The sequence below is a fragment of the Oryza brachyantha genome, chromosome 2 (genome assembly GCF_000231095.2).
Source record: "Oryza brachyantha chromosome 2, ObraRS2, whole genome shotgun sequence".
Classification (NCBI taxonomy): domain Eukaryota; kingdom Viridiplantae; phylum Streptophyta; class Magnoliopsida; order Poales; family Poaceae; genus Oryza; species Oryza brachyantha.
In genome coordinates, this window is record NC_023164.2 from 5,641,376 (window position 1) to 5,662,107 (window position 20,732).

Consider the following 20,732-nt stretch of genomic DNA (forward strand, 5'->3'; position numbering starts at 1 on the left):
AAATAAAATATTAGTTGACCATTTAAGCTATATATTACTCATAACTAGAACTACTAGAAGATCTCACCATGCGTCAAAATCCGAAAAAGTCCTTGATAATAATGAATCTGCTTGCTACCTGCTACCAACCAAGATCACTCGCCATCGGCGTCAACCCTTGGTACCAGACATGCATGGCTGCTTCCTCAGTGGTGTGCCATGACTTAGCGCTTGGAGCTTTGCAAATACTAATACATGCCAATGAACAGGCCCAGCAAACAGATCAGCCAAAGCAAAGTCAGAGAGCACAAGTTGCCACTGCCAAACCAACCATGCATCCAGAGTGTGGACTGTACGTTCTTGACACCATAATTATGTCCAACAACACATTTGAAAGTTGACCTTAATTTGTTGACCAGTTGCAAGATGAATGTATATAATTCTACTAGTAATGTTGGGTCAATTGACAAATCACAGGTTACTGTGATTATCTGCTTTCCCTAGCTAAGTAGAGAGCTACCAGAAAAAAAAAAAAGGAAGATGAAGCTTTGCAACTCCAGACAAAGTGGCCTTCTAGTCCAGTTTCACCAACAGGGAAGAATTTAAAGATCACCTTCCAACCATGCATGTCAGTAGCATCGATCAATTACTCATCTTTTGGAAAGGTTAGGATTCTCTTTTGGAACTAGAGTAGTGGTTTGGTTCTTTGAACAAAGAGATTAATTAGTAGTTCCTTAGCTAGAGAAACCTTCTTGTGTCTGTGGACTGAAATGTCAGATGTCAAAACTAGGTCCTGCATGCCACTTTGTCCATGTCGAAGATGAAGGGAAGCAAATGTTTTAGGTAGCCACCAGAATAGAATCACATGCTTGGGTTGACTGGCGCTACAGCTGATCAATACAGGTTTTGGTTACATCACATGCACTGTATCTGTATGGAGCAGGATGATGAGAAGTTGATGGTAATCTGCACACAGCACGAAAATGTTTGGAGCCGAAGCTTTAATTTCTACGGACTAAACAACTCAACCAGGAGTTTATACGTGCCCAAAACCGTCGAAGCTCACATAGGTTCGTGCAAGGTTAGTTATAAATATATGTTATTAATATAAATGTGCCCAAGGTTAGATATAAATATATGTTGGGTTTACTGACAAGACGTTTTTAAGATGATGAAAGATCCATAAGACGTACAAAAGAGTTAATTATGGGTGTAAAATATAATTTCTATTGTTTAAATTATTTACAAAGAAACTGTGTCGTAGAGTTACGTGTATATAACTTTACGGAGAAGTCGATATGTATTTAGCTCCGTCAATAAAATTATAATCTCAATATCTACTGTTACTCACACACATTTGTGATTTTAATGTACATGTGTAACTAGTGCATGTGGTAGTGTGATACAGATTGAGATCCTCTCCGCTTTTAGAGATACAATACCTTTATCACTTACATATAAGTTAAGGGTTTGTTGGACCCACGTCCCAGTGATAAAGTCACTTGACTATAGAGACGGAAGATCCTGGTCCACTAATGCATGCGTAAAATCAGACAACCTATATCTCTTACCATTTATTTAATAGTACAATAATCTATAATCTATTCATTCTAAAACATAACATGTTCTTTTAAAATATATTTATATATTCTTTTATCAAGCTATATTTTTAAACACATACAAATCTATATATTAATCAAATAAAGTTATGGATCTATTATCCATGCTTTTAAGAAAACAGTAATAGTAGTGCCAGTGTGCATTAAGGCTACATTCTTTTTGATTTTTTAGGTTTTTTCCCTCAGTTTGTATGGACATGTTTTTTAGATTTTTTAAAAGTTTCCGTGAAAAAAATTATCATGTAATGATTGTAAAGTATATTTTAAAATTTATAGCAGTCAATTTTATTATTTATATTATTAAACAGTACAAATCAGAACCTATGTTGCACGTGATCTGCTCGTTCTCTCATCAAGACGACCCTCTTCTGACGTAAATTTCTCTAACTTTATGACTGAACTTTCTTTAAACTTTATGGCTGGATCTAGAAATTTTTTTATAGTTATTGTCACATCGGATGTTTGACGTTAATTAAAAGTATTAAATATAGACTAATAACAAAACTAATCGTATAAATAAAGGCTATTTCATTAGACAAATTTTTTAAGCCTAAATAATTCACGATTAGCAAATGTTTACTATAGTATCATATTCGTTAATCATGGACTAATAAAGCTCAATATGTTCGTCTTGTGAAATGGTTTAGAGTATGAGATGAGTTTTATTAACCGTCAATATTTAATACTTTTAATTAGTGTCCAAACGATTCCATATCTCCGTAAATAAACAGGATCTTATGTTAGAAGATAATCTCAATCCCGGACGGGGCGTTGCAACGAGAAAGAAATAACAAATAAACCCATCCCAGGTCAAAAACCCCAAGCTGCGGCGCGCTGCGATATCCTCTAGTATTGCTACTGCACGCACAAGAAGCAGCCGAAGCCATACGCAACTGTGTGTCCAAAGCATCCAGCGGCCAAACCACCACCAGATCGAGGAGCTAGCTAAAGCTACAGTCCGAGAGCTAGCTGCCTTAGCTTTGCTGCCGAGCTCGAACTCCCATCTCCTCTTCCCCCTCTCTCAGCCGCTCGTGACTCGTGAGGGCCCAAGGGCGATGGGAATGGGAGGTAGCCGCTTCATTCTCCGTCTTCTCCTTATCATCCCTTCTCTGCTGCTGCTGCTGCTGGGTGCCGGCTGCCGAGATGGCCGCCGGTGCGCAGCGGCGGCCAAGCAGAGGCTGCCTCAGCAAGAAGGTGGGTAGGTTGCTTTCTTTTGAGATTTTAATTTGCTTGCTGTTCTTTCTTCTTCTTGTTCATTTCTTTAGTTTTCTTCTTGTTGTTGTTCTTCTTGTTCATTGCTTTAGTTTTCTTCTTGTTGTTGTTCTCTTGTTCATTTCTTTAGTTCATAACTGTAGTAAGCATGGGCCTAATTAAGTTTTGTTTCCTTAGCTAAGTGCCTAAATCTAAGCTTGTATTGGGATTTGTGAGGATTTTTTTTTCTGCTGCCACTTCACTGGTTCACTGAAACTACAAATTCATGGCTGCTCCACTCAGCGATTTTTACAAGTAGCAAACTCTACCAAATACCAATCCCACGGAAGAAAAAAAAAATGTTGTTTGATTTGGAGATGAAAAGCAGTCAAAGATTTCCTTTTTTTTTTCCTCTAAAACCACTGATTTTATACCAGCTGCAAGATTTTGTTCAGGCCGGTCGGAGCAACTCATACGATGCAAAATGCCATCTTTCTTCTTTCACCTGTGCTTGCTCCTGTGATCTTCGGGGTGAACTCAAACTTGGGTGCAGGACACAGGGAGTTCCTGCGGAATTTGTTACTTCTCTCAGGATGGTTCTGAAAATCCTCGTTATATACCCAGCTTTAATTTTTCAGAGGCTCGTTACGAATCATCCAGGGTTGAAATGCAAATTATCATTCAGTTTTAGGGGCATCGGAGAAAATAAAGTCGCTAACTTTCGGCTAATGGCCACCCAAACCACTGTGCATATGTGCAATGTGTTGAACTGTTCTTCTTCCCCCAAGTTAATGCAATCTCCCCCACTTGGCGTGCGATCTTGGCGAATCCGAACCCGAGCAGGAAAAGTTGGCTTGGTTTTTGCCTTGGGCGCACGCTCTTCGTCTTCAAGATCCCATCTTGCGCCGGAGCCCGGAGCTGCGGGGTCGGTACGGCGGTGAACAGTTTGCTCTGGTCCGCTGGGTGGTGTTGCACGCCAACTGTTTGTTGGAATTGCTGAGTGCGCGCTGACCGGCTTCGTGGAGGTGCCAAAGCTGGTTTGGTGCTGCGGCAAAGAGACGTTGGCTTAGATCTCTGTGCAGTGCAAAGCCATGGTGGCAGTGTGCTCTGTGTTGCCTGGTGATTGTATTGAGATGGTGAGGGCAAATGGGCAATGGAATGATGAACTGACTGCACCAAGGCAAATGGCGGTGCAGTGCTCCGTAATTGCAATCTTTAGGAAATTTAGTTGATAGAGTGCAATGAGCCATGGCCTACTGTGCGTATTGGACTACAAGAAATTGGACACTGGAACTCTGGAAGAGAAAGAGATGACATTTTGCTAGATCAAGGCCTCAAAGTTAATGCCATGGCCTCTGCTGGTATCTGTGCGTGGAGAGAAATATGAATGTCTCACTAATGAGGATAAAGGTTCAAACAGGAGGCATGCGGTATTCTTTTTTCACTCTTGAAGCAAATGGGACTTGTCAACCACATTCCCTTTCCTCCATGGTTTCGCTTCATAGAGTTTTTGGTTTACTAGATAATGCATTGTTCTGTGGCTCTGTGCTGTTTTAATGGTATATTGCAAAAATTTTGAGATGCTGATGTGGGCTGGTTGATGCTTGCCTTGGTGGTACCAGTGGTTTCTGTTTGTTTCTTTTGAGGGAAGCAAAGAAATGACATTGTATTGAGACTGCTGTGTTCTGTACATCCTAACGAGATTAAACTAAAGTTTTAATCGCCATTTTCTTTGCAGTTGAAGCACTTATGAGAATAGCACACAAGCTTAACAAGATGGATTGGGACTTCAGTGTGGATCCATGCGCTGGGTCCAAAACTTGGGTCAATGCTAGTGATCCCAATAGTTATATTAAATCTAGTTACCCTAATTTTCCAGTCAGCAATTTGACATGTGATTGTTCATTCAAGAACCACACAGAGTGTCACATCATCAGCTTGTAAGGACACACTCATAATTCAACTGTTTTTTTGCCCTAGAGTGGTTCTTGTCCAGAATAGTTCAACTGTTTCAGTGTCTTCCATTTTTCTACTAAAATGTTATTGCTCTTTCCTATGTATGGGCAGGGAGCTTATGCGTCAGAATCTTAGTGGAGTTCTACCTGAAGAAGTGGTCAACCTCACTTATTTGACAAATCTGTAAGCTCTTCCATCCAGATACTTGAATTTCAGAACATTCACCATTCATAAATAAAAAATGGTTCATTTCCCTGCAGTGACTTATCACGCAATTTCATCCAAGGACCAATTCCAACATCATGGGCTAGTCTAACTGTTTTCAATCTGTATGTGTTGCATGATCCCATATGATATCGTTGGAATGCCTGTAAGTAGTCATTTGTTCAACTATCTAGTGCAACTACAGGTCTCTCCAGGGAAATCGCATATCTGGAACAATACCTAAGGAGCTTGGACGCATGCCCTTCTTGAAATCTATGTGAGTTGTTGCACTATATGATTACAAGCACCTGGAGCTTGCTGCGGCTGAAGGTGTAAAACTAGAGAAGCTAACTTTTGGACTTATCAACCAATTGCCTGCAGAAATCTAGAAGGCAATCAGCTTGAGGGTCCTATTCCACCGGATTTGGGTAACATCATCAGTTTGGAGAGATTGTAAGCTCCTGTACAGATACCTTTTTAATTAATTACTTACATCCTCATTGCTAAGGAGGTTCATTTGTCTTCCATTGTTGGTTAAGACAGATAGTTGTCTTGTTACTGGGAATGAAAATGCAAACACCAGATTTCTGTTCTGTGGTTAAATTTGTGAAGACACTCTAGAGTAGCATGAATGTGATAAGTAACCATACCTAACTAGCATTGATGCATCATTGATGCGCAACTGGTTCCATTACAGTTTATACCATGTTAATTAGCATAATCAAATTCCATGTTTTGAATAATTGTTTTCTCCTTCAGATGCTGATAATTTTTTCCTATTCCAAAAAAAACATGAATGTGCCTTAAAAATGAAGTTTCCCATTATTTTTTTCACTAAGTGCTATCTAAAGTTTCTTGAATTATTACTCATTTTCCTCTTACAGTTTCATTTCTGCAAATAACATCACAGGAGAGTTGCCTTCAACCTTTTCCAGGCTCACAAATATGACAGATTTGTATGTCCCATCCATATTTCAAGAAAATCCTTTCTTTAGTAGCAAGTTCTAACTTTTGTTGTAATTTGGAACAATTGCAGCCGAATTGATGGGACCAATATCTCAGGAAGAATACCCAGTTTCATAAAGAGTTGGCAACGGGTCAACAGAATGTCAGTTTCACACTAATATATAACATTTTACGAGTTGCAGTTGAAATGGATGAAAATGACTTTTGTTCAATGTTATAATATTTGTTTTAACCTTTTATATTTGGGAATACAATTTTTGTTGTAACCTCGTCTCCATTTTCCAGAGACATGCAGGGTACCTTGATGAGTGGGCCTATTCCTCCAGAAATTTCTTTGTTGAACAACTTAACAGAACTGTAATAACATTTCATATACTTTGTTATTTTACCACCAAGTTACTACTGATGTTTTAACAATCTATCTTGTAATTATTACATAATCAGGAGAGTGACTGATTTGATTGGACCAAGCATGAAATTTCCTCCCTTACAAAATGCACAGCACCTTACAAAAGTGTGAGTTTATCTTTCAGTGATTTTTAATAGCTTATGTTAGTACTTCCAAGCTCCAACACAATATTAAATTCTCTTATGTTATAGGGTCCTTAGAAACTGCTCAATATATGGTGAAATACCACCTTACCTTGGAGAAATGCAGTATCTAATACTCATGTAAGTATCCGACCATTTATTTTGCTTCAAGTATTACCTTCTAGAGTGAACTTTGTTGTTCATATAGTTTTTCTGTTTGCATCATCAGTATTGGTGAGACAAGAGAAGTTAGTTGACTGTTAGTGTTGGTAATCGCATGGTTTAGGACCCTAATATGAAATATAAGATGTCACAGTATTAAAGGGTACTCTGGGCATAACATGTGACCCCTTTTAAACTGAACACTGATAATAAAAAATACTTAATTTTCTGACATGCTAACTCATTTTCTACTATTTAGTGTTTTTTTTTTTGAATAAGAAGGTAGAGGAGACTCTACCTTGTATCCATTTCATTGAAAATACTATTAAGTGTTATTTTACTGTTCATTGAAGCTAAGATGTGTGACCACACAAACCCCTGTTGTTGGTTTCCTCAATTCTCATGGTTACTATTAGTTTCAGAGATTAGATTATGTATTTCTGTATTAATTTCAGGGATCTGAGCTTCAACAAATTGACCGGTCAAATTCCACAAAGTTTTGCCGGATTGGGGGCGCTACAATTTCTGTGAGATTCAATCCATGAGATTTTACTTTACATCTCAACATTTTGTTTGATTTTGGACAATAAAGTGTAGCTTTCTCTCCAACATTGATGGTTTTGCGTATTGTTTTTTGAAAGAGCCTCGTTTCAATCACTATAAATAGGTACTTAACTGACAACATGCTGACTGGAGATTTGCCTGGTTGGATGTTGAAAAACAAGGCAAGCAACAAAGTAAACATGTGCGTATTCTATAATGCAATACTCTTCTGTGCGTATGATATATACCTTTACGCTTCTCTACTGGTTACTCTATTTACCATTTATAGAATGAAGATCAGTCGTATATGTTAATTTCTATTTTGGTGACATGTCCTTGGATAACAACTGATGAATGTTTGCAGGGATGTGTCGTATAATAACTTCACGGGTAACCCTCCAAATGAATGTCAGCAAGCAAACGTGTATGCTGCTCATTTGAAAGATCTTTGCATAAAATGAGCTTTGTTTTTCATGATGTTGAAATGCTTTGCATTTGTAATTGCAGAAATATGGTTTCAAGCTTTTCATCTTCAAATGACAACCTGTAAGATCACACACTGAAATTTCCATGTGATATATTTTCGTACCAAATATTCATATGAGAAAATAAGTATTAAGGGGGTTTATGATCCTCTGTTTTGCAAGTTTGCAACCATGTTTACGAAAGAATCTTCCCTGCATGGACAAACCACACTGTAAGTTTACTTATTGTAATGGAGCTGGGACACCAGTCCTTATATTCAGATCTAAGCTTAAAATATAAATGTACAATGGTACTAAAACGTTTCTTCAAATATTTTCAGATTCCTCCCTATTTATTAACTGTGGTGGCAAAAGTGTTGAGGTCGATGGGAATATCTATGAGGACGACTCATCTCGAATAGGAACATCTACTTTTGTTTTATCGAATGACAGAAAATGGGCCTATAGTAGCACAGGAGATTTTGTGGGTAATCCAGATGCTGACTACATTGCTAGAAACACATCAAAACTCGTCCTGGATCATCCTGAGTTATACACTGAAGCTCGCCTCTCACCTCTCTCACTAAAATATTATGGACTCTGCATGGAAAATGGTGAATATTCAGTAAAACTTAATTTTGCCGAGATTGTGTTCACAGAGGATCATACGTTTTCCAGCAACGGCAAGCGCATTTTTGATGTATTTATCCAGGTACCATTCTTTAATCTCTAGGATTCATCATTTTTCTTTGTCATAGTGTTGCTGGCATCTTAATTCTTTGCTACTTCTAGTTTATACCACTTGTCTTACTTCACTCTAAAAAGTTAAAACTATTAGAAATTTGGCGTGGAAAAACCATCACTATATAACCAGATTGGAGAATTCATATATTATCTAAAGCACGTGATTGTTCTACTAACAAAAAGAATGAGAAACTTGCTTGCTACAGAGGAACAGTTGTCTCAGTTATAGAATTCACCATGTTTTAATGTTTGAAACAATCCCAAAACAACCATGAATGCACACAGTCATGCAAACACACAAGGCCACAACATACAATTTCGAATTTATCCTTTGTATTAAGAAGAGAAAAAAAGATGAAAGTTGAATAAAGTGAAATTGTCAGTAACCCAAGTGGCTATAAAGGTTACAAATAAAATATGAAAATTTATTTTCTTGGTTACCTTTTATTGTCGGTGTAAGTTAATTCCTGCTCAAATAGTTTTTTGGTCTCCCGCCCTCATTTCTCCAATATGTCCATGCATTATTTAATGCTTGTTAAAGTTACATCATACAAATATGGATATCTGTTGTTCTTTTGAACTAACATTTGCATCAATCTCTCAGGGTACTAAAGTTTTGAAGGACTTTAACATTCAAGATGAGGCTGGTGGTGTCCATCGTGAAATTACAAAAGGTTTTACAACCAACATCACGGATAATACATTGGAAATTCACTTCTACTGGGCAGGCAAAGGTACCACAGGTGTTCCTGACAGGGGTGTGTATGGCCCATTGATCTCAGCTATATCTGTTACACAATGTAAGTTCTTTGCACTCAAACTAGCCTGTCTTCTTGCCAATATTTTACATATGCCTTTCAAGCTCTCTCTAATTACACATGGATATTGTTTAATCATATTTTCCATATGCTTGAAAGTTAGCTAATTGCAGTTCTTGAACAGTAAGCAGGAACCATCACGGAATTTCTACTGGGCTGATGATTGCTATAATTCTAGCAGCATGTTTCATAGCCATACTTGCACTAATTCTCTGCTATATTAAATTCTTCCGAAAAAAGAATCTAAAAAGAAATGGTGAGTCGATATTCATTTTCTACCCTTTTATATTCTCTATATCTGGTTTAGCATGCTTATTGATTTTGAACTATGAAATTCCTAACCCTAGTATTTGTGTTAGCATAACCCTTGTGCCTTTGGTTGTTTCTCTAGGCAGTACAAGTCTGTTGATATTTTCTCTTCAGTAAGCAGTACGCTACATTTTGTCATCTAGTAGTCAACTTGGGTTTTGCATTTGACAGCAGCTATAGTAGTTGATTTAGCATCTGACTTTCTTATGTAATATAAGTACAGCCAAATGCTAGGAATGAAGAAGTTACAGATTCCATGAACATAGCTCTTTTCTGCCTTTCCTCTCTCCCTCTACTCACCTCCTCAGTTCTTTCTCCACGATCTGTAGCATAAAACCCCACTTCTTGCCATGTTTAAAGCAGACCAGGTTTTTGGGAAAAATGTTCAACGAAACCACATTTATGCAAAATACTCATATTCTACTATAATGAGTGGTATTTTCATATGCATATGCTCACATTCGTCGGGAAGGTGCCTAATGTTTCTATGTACTCAAAATATTGAAGAATATTCTTCTGTCCTAGTATTATGCAAAAATATTGTACCATGGTAATTAGATGATATAGGATGTACCTGGGTTTTATGAAACATTTTCCCCCTGAAACTTAGGATTATTACGAATGCCCCCAAAACCTGATATTCCTGAAATTTACTAATCTGAATTCAAGTATCAGCCTGTGAACTTAACTTGAGCAACATAAAGCAAAATTGTGTAGATTAATTACATAAGGACCAAGGGGATGATATCCTTTTTCTAGTTGCTTGTTATAAATAAAAAACATAAAATAATTTTATATGATTTTTAGCTAATATTGACAACAGCCATCCTAAATACACTAGCATTTCTACCATCTAGTTTTAATATTTTAGTGTGCATCACAGGTATACAATTTTTTTACCATGGAAGGAAGACTGATACTTCAGAGCTTCAAACACGGACACAGTACTTCTTTAGCTTAAAAGAGATTGAATCTGCAACGAGACATTTTGATCCTGCTAATAAAATAGGTGAAGGTGGCTTTGGACCTGTTTACAAGGTAAGAGCTGCGAACCCTTAAGGTGTTGTTAAACAATAGGTTGTTTAACTTTCACACATTAATGTCTATTCCTTTTACAATAGGTTGCATGATAAAAAGTCGTTGAAGATAGCACTTTGTATTCATAACATAGCTGCATAATATGATATAATTAGTACTTATGGCAGAAGAATACAGAAATGTTACTTTGTATTCATGACGTCGCTGCATAATATGATATAATTAGTATTTGTGGTAGCAGAATGCAGAAGGGTTTCTATATATTCGTGACATCACTGCATATGGTATACACTTTTTGGGACAAACAATCCACTGGAACTGCAACATACTGACAGGATCGAACATAAGAACTAACAAGTATATAAATAAGAGTAAAATATGCTGGCAGTCCTTAAATTTGTGTTGTGTCATCTAGGTCCCTAAACTTGCTAAAGTGATTCATCTAGGTCCAAAACCGCCAAACTTGCTAAAGTGATTCATCTAGGTCCAAAACTGCCACATGCTCCTCCGAGGGCCCATGTGGCCCTTCGGGAGCCTACGTGGTGCCGACATGGAGAGAGAGAAGGGAGTGAAGTATTGGCAAAGTTGGTGCCAAGTAGGCTTGTGGGGGACTATGTGGCAGTTTTGGACCAAGATGACACAGTTTAGGAAGCTTAGGAACATGAATTTGCATTTTCACATTTTAGGGACCTAGATGATACAACAACAGAAGTCTAAGGACCGCCTGTGTATTTTACTCTATAAATAGCAAAAAAGGTGAATTATCCAGCACCTAGATGTAAAAAGTAATAGGACGCATTTTAACTAGTATATCTATATGTGAACTCTACATGTTATTCCTTTTTGAGTTGTAACACTTTGTCAACCAATCTTCTATCTTCAGGGTACACTAGCCAATGGTACTACAGTTGCCGTTAAGAAACTCTCTTCCCAGTCAAGCCAAGGGAACCGTGAGTTTTTAAATGAAATAGGAATAATATCTGCTCTAAGGCATCCTAACCTTGTGAGGCTCTTTGGTTGTTGTATTGATGGAGAACAGCTACTGCTGATATATGAGTTCTTGGAAAACAATAGTCTTGGTCGTGCACTTTTTGGTAAGACTACATAAATTTGGATGATATTTTCAAACTGTTTATCTTGCCCCCAAAATGAATTTCCCGACAACTATCTAGTTCAAGCTCATGATAGTTGTTAAGAGTACTCTATTCTAATGGTGTACTGATTTTTAGGTCGTGGAGATCATCAATTGAAACTAGACTGGCCAACACGATATAATATCTGCCTTGGAACAGCAAAAGGCTTGTGCTATCTTCATGAAGAATCAACATTGAAAATCATCCATAGAGATATAAAACCATCAAATATTCTTCTTGATGAAAGACTGCAACCAAAAATATCTGATTTTGGTTTGGCTAAACTGAATGATGACCGTGGGCGTGTGAGCACTCGGATAGCTGGAACTGTGTAAGATGTCATTTTATTTACCACTTCACCTTTCATTTTCTATTATTGTATTGTAGAAAAATCTTTATTGTCCAACATCTGATGTTGTTCTTTAATTGAACCAGTGGATATATGGCACCTGAGTATGCCACAAGAGGTTGCTTGACATGTAAAGCAGACGTATACAGTTTTGGAGTGGTGACATTAGAGATTGTTAGTGGAACAAGCAATACAAGTAGCATGTCAGATGATGAATATCTCCATCTTCTTGACTGGGTATACTATTTTAGCTTTTCTTTTGTTTTCTTTGTCTTTAAGGATTTCAACTATCACGAACCCCATAAAATTGAGTGTCATCTTATGGGACAAATTTCTACCGTAGATATGTTATCTTTTATAAAGCCAATTTCTTAACTTTGGAGAGGTCTTTGGCACATTTTAGGCTGATACTATGCAGAGGAATTGAACATTTGAATGGCATCTTTTCTTCTATCGCCAAGTTTCTTAATACTCACCCAACCAGATAATAATGGATAATAAAAACCTGTCTAGTAGGTACTGAGATTTTGTCAAGCAAAGGTTAACAATTTTTTTTAGATAATGGATTGAAAATATCCAGCCTCTACACCCAACTTGGGTGTACAACCGAACATTCTCTCTTAGCCCACAAACAAACCAGCATTATTCATGCCAGAAGAAAGAATTGCCTAGTGTCCGCTGGAAGTGTTTTCAAATTTTAAAGGCACATCATCCAACTACCCAAGAGAGTTCAGCCTAGCATGTTAACATGACAAAGTTTATTGCTGATAATGATGTTACACATTTTAAACACCAAGGTGCTAACTGGATGTATTTTCTGGACACAGGCTGAAAGATTGAAGCAGGAAGGGAGACTACTGGAAATTGTTGACCAGCGTCTTGGTTCTAACTACTCTCAAGATGAAGCACTTAGGATGCTGGATGTAGCTCTTCTATGCACAAACACGTCGCCTGCTCAGAGGCCGAAAATGTCTGCGGTGGTGAACATGCTCTCTGGCCAAGCCCCCATTGAGGTTGTACCTGATGAAGATTTCAGTGAGTCCATCAGGCCCAGTGGCAGCCAATCTGATCAATCTATGAATAACAATAGCCTGACGGAGTGGTCCTACGCTCCATCAAGCGATCCTTCGATCTTGCTGCAAAACAGTATGGAGAGTGGTTACCTCCCATCTTCAAGCTCCCCTTCTTCAAAGATATGCTGCAGGACCTAGATTAGCTAGGCTGAAATGTTGGCAATTTTTTGAGCCTAATGCAGTTAACTGTACATAGGCATGCATTGGGTCTATGTTTGTAATCCCCCTGTAATTTGACATTCTGTCAGTTCTCATCTTTCTCATCCATGAACTAGGACAATTGACAGAAATGATGCATCTAATTGCCATTGTGCGTTCTTACCAAGGGGACTCAGAACACATCGGACCTGATTCAACAACCATTGTGATGTGAAGATACAACCGAATTGAGGTACTAAGTGGAGTTCATTAGTTAGCCTTGGTCTCCTTGTATCAATCAATCCAATGTACAATTAATTTGTAAGATTTTCTTTATTGTTATAATTTAGGTAGGCAAGATTATTGTTTGTTGGGCAAGTAGGGGAAGAGATGTACAACACAAAAATTCAGTGCAAACTGGTTTCTGCCCTTATAACTTTTAAAAAAAAAAACAGTCCTGTTTTGCTCTCTTCATGTGTATTTTCTTTTTGCATTATTTGTGTGCCTTGCGCATACCTGTTGCAGAATACATTATTCCTTTTTTATTTTGGTGATTGGGCTTTTATTTTGAGCTTCCTTGCATCCCTAACATCCCTAATAAATCATCTAAATTTGATCATCCATATCTTCATTTGGAGTTTCATCCTTATCTTTTTTACTCGAGCAGATCATTTATATATGACATCCTTCATATTTTTTTGGAGGATGGAGAGAAAACATCCAAATATAGAGTTTTTCTCTCTAAATACGGATGACATCTGAAAATAGAGGATAAGATAGATGTTTTGCTACAAATTAATCTTTAGAGCATCCCCAACAACTTATCTATTTTATCCTCCATCCTAGAAATAAAGAATGAAGAGTAAAAACTGAGCTCTAGGAGAACATCTATCACGTCATCTATTTTTAAATGTTATCCATGAAACTCTATATTTGGATATTCTCTCCCTTCTTCAAAAAGATATAGAGGATGTCATGTATAGATGATCTGCTAGAGTACAAAGAGATATGAAGAATAAAACTATTTTAGATAATTACCCAAATAAAGATGTGGATGACCAAATTTAGATGAGTCGTTGGGGATATTATTACCTTTTATATTCTATTTTTAGGATAGAGAATGAGATAGATTAATTGTTTGGAATACTCTAAGGTCTCTTTGGATCGGATGTGTCTTAGTCTCGGCCCATCATCGACCATCCAAACAGAGGCCTAAAAGGGCGTAAGACAATTAGTCTAAAACCTGGAAACAAATAATTGAAACAGAGGCCTAAAAGGGCATAAGACAATTAGTCTAAAACCTGAAAACAAATAATTGATCTGGTGAAACCGAAATCTTAGATGTATGACCACCAAACAGTACTACTCCCTCTGATTTTATAATTTAGACAAAGATATGGTTTTTAGAAAATAAATTTGACCAATATTCTTTATTATTATCGCTGTTCCATAATAAGTACAACTATGTAGTCCAATTTAAATACATGCTATACTTATGTGAGACAGAGGTAGTATAATATATATGCATAAAAATATCAATAAATATATGATTTTTCCCGTCTTCTAAGATTAGTCTATAGAACAATTTTACTATCTTGATATATATAAAGTATCTCTAGATACTAAATGTTTCGCTCAAAATTTTGGTACAATATATAAGTAACTATAGATACTAAATTTTACACTAGAAAATATAATATCTCCATTATACCTAGAGGTACAATAGAGAATATGGCACCTTTTGCAAAATTGCCCATTTTATCTTTCTACAAGATTTTTTATTTAAGCACCATCGTGGCTCCGTTTGTTTTACTGGTCCAGTTATGAGACCATATAAAAATCTGTGAGCATTTATACTGTTACTTGGGTCCTAATCTTAGGTATCAATGTCCAAGACCTGTGTCAAAGTCCATGAAAAATATAATCAATTTTTATAGCATTCAACTAGTGCTACTACATATGTATACCTTAGATTTCTTCGAAATATAACTGCTCCTAGTCCATGAAAAGGCACCACATCAAAACCAAACGCTACCGTAGGCTCATTTTAGTAGTAATTCCGACACGCTTATTCCAAGCACTCTTTTTTACCAATATTTGCTACTAATGACACATGTTAATTAAGCTCCTATCCTATTTCAAACAAAATTAAGCTCTTTCCTATGATTTGGAACATATCCTTTTTTTCCATATAATTTTGATGTCAAAATACTGAAATAGTGTAGCTAAACCATTGATAGGAGAGACGAAAGTGTTGCGTCGTTACAATTTTGCTTAATTAAATCTCCTGCTCTGAGTGTAACTTCCAGCCGTCATGTAGGGGGAATTAAACATATTCACCTACTGAAAACCACAATCTGCAAGGAACTAATAATCTACAGTCAATCCAAATATGGTCTCCATCAACCTTACACTGGCTGGGTAATGCAACATGCTGTCACAATTTCACATGATCCAAAACATACTTACTATTCCAAACGCTAACGCGCACATATACATTCTCCAATTTAGTTCTAGATATATCGGAACCAGAAACTCCACACGAATTTCATAGAAACCCCCCCACAACTTCACGCACGATGCAAAATTCCTGTCCCGAACAAGACCTAGATATATAGACGGTGGCTGCATGCGCGGCAGACGGCGACACAACAAAAATTACTACAGTGTACTGTCACAAATAGTAGTTGCTCTCCTAGATCTCGATCTCGATCAAGATCAGATGATGGTGGTAGCAGCAGTAATTAGGGTTTGGCGACGGTGGTGGGGGAGGAGGAGGTTAAGTTGATATAGATGCAGCAGCTAATGTATGGTTAGGTGGAGGAGGAGTTCATCCTGTTCATGCTCTTGAGGAAGGAGCCGCTCTTGGTGATCTCGCGGAGCGGCTTGTTGGTGAAGCGGATGAGGTTGTAGGCCCAGGCTCCGGCCACCGCTCCGGCGACCGGGCCGACGATGTACACCCAGATCGACCTGTACTCGCTCCCGATCAGCGCCGGCCCCACGCTCCTCGCCGGGTTCATCGACGCCCCGGAGATTGGCCTGAAATATATTCAGCAAGAACAAAATATATGAAATGTTTTATGAGTGTATTAGCGAGTGATCTTAAGAAGAAGAAGAATTACTAGGGTGGAGCAAAATTCGATAGCTCTACGATTTTTCTCCACGGCTAAAATTCAGGAGTTGGAATCATACCAAAAAGTTTCTTAAGATATGAGAGTTTGAGAGCAAGTGAAAAAGAAAGAAAAATATTACATAATCCAAGATAGATCATGCGCATTAGATAATAATAAATTAAGTATTACTTTCTTTATTTCAAAATATTAGACGCAAATATACGTAACACAAGAATATATGAAAGAGTTATAACCACCTCTCATATATAATTAAGAGGAGAGAGATACATACGTCACACCTTATACGCCGGGGCAAACAGAAAAAATGGTCCAAGTCTTATATTTTAGAACTGATCAGATATATATTTTAAACTTAAAAAATAAATTAATGTGGTTTTCAAATTAAGTTGTTAATAGTTTTCTTTATATAAAAAAGATAAATATTTAACGATTCAAAAAACATGCACACGCGACCACATGAGCTTAATTACCTCCCTCCCCAAACGGGAGGACGCGTCATTAACACCGGTAGAGCGGAGCGAAGTTAAGCAGAGGAGCAATTTTACCTTCTCTGAGAAAATGATACCACTGTTATGTACACGAGGGTGAGAGAAATCACAAGGTTGAAGGTGGAGGTAGCGAAGTAATTAAGGTCACATTTAATGGTAGGTGCAGCGCAGTGGAGTGGAGTGGCGATCTGCTGCACCAACCAACAACCGCGCAGCAAAGCAATACATGCATAGCAGCAGCAGCAGATTGGATCGGTTTCATTCAAAGCCGGCGATGCATGGCGGTGCCTTGCCTGCTGCTGCGATCCGAATTTATTATTGGCTTGCATTTCATGGCTGCCTCCATCAAAAACCAAACGCTCCTCTCATGTTCCTAGTACTAGCTAGCGAAAAGGACGGCCACATCTAGTCTGAATCTGACCCTTTCCCAGTTTCTCTTTTCTCGGTTTTGACTGGAACACAATGTGTTACTGCTACCAAACCACTTTAATTAATTTCTTGGAATATTTAAAAGAGGGTTTTGAAAGATTCTTTCTTTTTTCCTTTGGGCCTCTAGATCCTGTTTGAAATGCAATCTATTTGCTTGATTACGGTAAACACTTGGGGTTATGTGTGGAAAAATAAACATAGTGATTGGTTATATACTTACCCAGCGATTAGCACGTTAAGCAGGATGGTTGCACCAACGGCCAGCCCTGCCAGCTCCCCGATCTGCATGGATGCAATTAACCAACACAATTATCACTTGAGAATTCATATGTATTAGGATTATCTATTACCCATAATTAGCTAATCAGTAATAAGTTAATCACGTAGATTTGTAATCAACAATATAATTTGTAGCTAGGCCTATTCAAAATTTCAAAAAAATCGAATTGGTTCATGGAAAAATCCTATATTTTTTTTTGTGTTTGATATTTGGGTAGTAGGGTAGGGTGCGTACGGCTCGGTTGTCGGTGGCGACGCCGGAGATGACGAACATGAGGTAGAAGGTGATGATGAACTCGAGGACGAGCGACTGGACGTCGGAGCCGGCGGGGAGGGTGCCGGGGAAGTGCTCGTGGCGGCCGCCGAACATGAGGCGGAGCGTGCCGCTGGCGAGCGTGGCGCCCAGCATCTGCGCCAGCACGTACGCCGGCACCTGCCGCCACGGGAACCGCCGGCACGTCGCGAACGCCAGCGTCACCGCCGGGTTGAAGTGCGCGCCGGAGATGTGCCCGACGGCGTACACCATCACCATCACCGCCAGCCCCCACACGATCGCCACCCCCGGGAACGTGATCTGCCCGTTCTTGCTCTGGTTGATCGTCACCGCCCCGCACCCGGCGAAGATCAGGAAGTACGTCCCAAATATCTCCGCGATGATCTGCATACGTACATCCATTGATTCCGCCATTGTTAGTTGCATTCCAAGAAACAGTCTGACGAGATCGCCAGAATCCAGAAGCCATCCATGAAATGATCATCGATCTGAGGCAGCTAGCTCACCTTCTGGATGAAGGGCACGGAGACGGCGAGGCTGCAGCCCTGGTCAGTGAACTCCTCCTGCTTCCCGCCCTCCTCCATGGCTCGCTGCTCATTAGCCGAGGAGCCATTGGTGTCACCTCCTCCTGCCATCTCTCTCACTCGCGCACAGGAGAGGCAGCAGCTAGCACACACAGATCGATGAAACGGAGCAGGGAGAAGAGAGAAAGAGAGAGGAGAGGGTACAATGGCACTGGGTTGCCGATGACCCGGGTGCCTATTTATTGGCGCCAACCGAGCTCATCTTCCATGGCAGCTGCTGATGACTGACGCTGCGAGATCATCGGATAGGAATCACTTTCCATGCCGTTTGGATTGACCCAGCCCACTTTAATCTCCTGGTTGGTGCGCTCTGTTAACTGCTAAAATTATATTATTATTGTTGTTATTTTTAAACTGGTGTGGTGATTATCCATGTAATTAATCAGGATTTATCATCTGCTTAATTATAATTTGTTTGTGTGTTTGCCCTGTCAAAAAGAGGATTAGGCCAGAGTGGGAGCTAAAAATAACAAACTGGGATTCAAAGCCCCACCTACCCACCAGATGCAGAGACGACAATAAAGTACTTTGAAACTCATCGCGGATGTTTTGTTGGAAAAAAAAACCACTTTAAACCAACCTTTCAATTTTTTAATATTTAGTTTATTTGTTTATGCTATCGAATATTCATCATAAACTAAATTTCAGACATAATCCATCAGAGCTATCAGCTATACGCACAGAAAACATATGGAAATAACTTATATGCAAGTCCTGACAAATGATTTTTCTTTTGCCTCCAATAATCTTTCGGACGCAGATTTAGTGATATTTCCTCGTGACACGTGTAGGATCATATATGTCTGAATTTACGTGGGTTCTACACGTCAGTGACTTAATGTCATCGCAAATATCACAGGACAATATCACCGATTTCGGGACCTAATCTTTCACCAATCTAACGTATATAGTGAATTTTCCAAGACGGGAGAGCTGAGAGAGAGCTAGATTGGCATGATGGTACGGTTGAAAAACAAGGCCAAAGGAAAAAAAAAGGGATAAGCTTTTGCAAAGGACAATGTACGTTCACAGATCTATGAATCCTTGTCGCCAAGTTAAAATTGCAATAAATCGTCGATCGGCTCATTAATTTTCAACGCCTCCAGTAAATGCGAGTGCTTTATGGCGATCCAACGAACTGGTATGGCTATGCCTTAATTGATTTAGTTTTTTTTTTTTTTGCAATCTCTGTTGGTCCAATTTAATTGGGCTACTATTGTTCACATACTTATAGGGCGTTTAATCATTTGCAAATAGATTGTAGGATCCTATATATAGAGGAAAACATGCACATGCCTACGGATGGTTAAATCACATGTAGATAACTCAATATATATTTAACGATTAGGACATGGTTTGATCAAACTTTTCAAATTGTGAACACCTATTTTATATTAGATTATATTTAAAATCTACTAGAGCCAAAAATAATCATGCATGGTTAAACGTGTTAGAATTTTCTAAAGTAAATATTACTTATTGGAATTTAAAAGTAAGCATCAGCGAAATTATTTTAGTGTCAAATATTGGAATTTTAACTTGTTGGAATAAAAAAGTTTTGACTGAAAGTGTCAAATATTTTAGTCTGAAGGGAGTACATAATTTCTCATGTGGTGGTAATGGAGAAATATATAATCATACATAGTAATTAATCTTTATGCATTTGTATTTGTATTTTTTTCCTCAATTCTTATATATAACAATATTGTAAAATCCATGCATTCTAAGGAGCTTACCGTTTGGCCTTCTCCAGGGTGCAGCTGCTCTAGGCCACCAAATCGTAGGGGCCTCTGACCAATTTTTGAGATAACATGTACAATGTTTTTTGTATAAATATTATTTTGAATATAATTTAAATATTTACAATAACAATTCATATATAGCATAAATATTAGTTATTAATATATTATCATAAGGGCATATATGTTTAGTTTGCACTAGGGCACTAAAAATTCAGGACCAGCTCTGGCTTTTTCAAGGAAAAATGAAATGGTATTTTTATAAATAAAATATAAATTATGGATAAATGTTTTATATATTTGTTGGTAGAGATGTAAAACCAAAAGTTAAAAAATAAATTAAGATAAAAACTCCCAAAATCAATATATAATTTAAGCTTAGAATTAAATTTTGGTTTATAAATATAAGCATAAGCCAAAGACGAGAGCATAAATAAAATCATAATTCAAATACGCGCGCCACCAGCTCGATGAACATGCATGTATGAATGACGCATCGGTACAGCTAACGACAAGGGTAGCAACTAGAATGCACGATAGTACTAATTAAACAATATGTGTAGCGATCATGCATATATGCACGTTAAG

General features: G+C 38.1%; 2 protein-coding genes across 2 annotated transcripts; one reads left to right on the forward strand and one right to left on the reverse strand.

Annotated features, from left to right (window-relative positions):
• Positions 1-2,510: 2,510 nt before the first annotated feature.
• LOC102704118 (probable LRR receptor-like serine/threonine-protein kinase At1g53440) lies at positions 2,511-13,668 on the forward strand. Its single transcript, XM_015833920.2, has 24 exons — positions 2,511-2,792; positions 4,528-4,729; positions 4,857-4,928; positions 5,006-5,074; positions 5,155-5,226; positions 5,331-5,402; positions 5,834-5,905; positions 5,986-6,057; positions 6,201-6,272; positions 6,360-6,431; positions 6,516-6,587; positions 7,064-7,135; positions 7,276-7,353; positions 7,516-7,575; positions 7,659-7,697; positions 7,799-7,848; positions 7,957-8,327; positions 8,964-9,159; positions 9,302-9,433; positions 10,370-10,524; positions 11,408-11,618; positions 11,754-11,988; positions 12,093-12,243; positions 12,834-13,668. Exons 1-24 carry the CDS (start codon positions 2,654-2,656, stop codon positions 13,215-13,217), a joined length of 3,120 nt encoding a protein of 1,039 aa, XP_015689406.1. The 5' UTR covers positions 2,511-2,653; the 3' UTR covers positions 13,218-13,668.
• A 1,999-nt stretch (positions 13,669-15,667) lies between these two features.
• On the reverse strand, positions 15,668-18,578 carry LOC102704393 (aquaporin NIP1-1). The gene is made up of 4 exons (XM_006647040.3): positions 18,328-18,578; positions 17,783-18,205; positions 17,489-17,550; positions 15,668-16,256 (listed from the first exon to the last, which is right to left on the reverse strand). The coding sequence occupies exons 1-4, from the start codon at positions 18,454-18,456 to the stop codon at positions 16,031-16,033; spliced, it is 840 nt and encodes a 279-aa protein (XP_006647103.1). The 5' UTR covers positions 18,457-18,578; the 3' UTR covers positions 15,668-16,030.
• Positions 18,579-20,732: the final 2,154 nt, after the last annotated feature.

Coding starts and splice junctions, on each gene's coding strand:
- LOC102704393 (XM_006647040.3), bottom strand. CDS start 18,456: ATGGCAGGAGGAGGTGACACCAATGGCTCCTCGGCTAATGAGCAGCGA. Junction 17,551..17,782: donor TCGCCACCGACAACCGAGCC/GTACGCACCCTA, acceptor GCATCCATGCAG/ATCGGGGAGCTGGCAGGGCT. Junction 16,257..17,488: donor CTTAACGTGCTAATCGCTGG/GTAAGTATATAA, acceptor AATATATTTCAG/GCCAATCTCCGGGGCGTCGA.
- LOC102704118 (XM_015833920.2), top strand. CDS start 2,654: ATGGGAATGGGAGGTAGCCGCTTCATTCTCCGTCTTCTCCTTATCATC. Junction 7,576..7,658: donor GAATGTCAGCAAGCAAACGT/GTATGCTGCTCA, acceptor TTGTAATTGCAG/AAATATGGTTTCAAGCTTTT. Junction 12,244..12,833: donor ATCTCCATCTTCTTGACTGG/GTATACTATTTT, acceptor TTCTGGACACAG/GCTGAAAGATTGAAGCAGGA.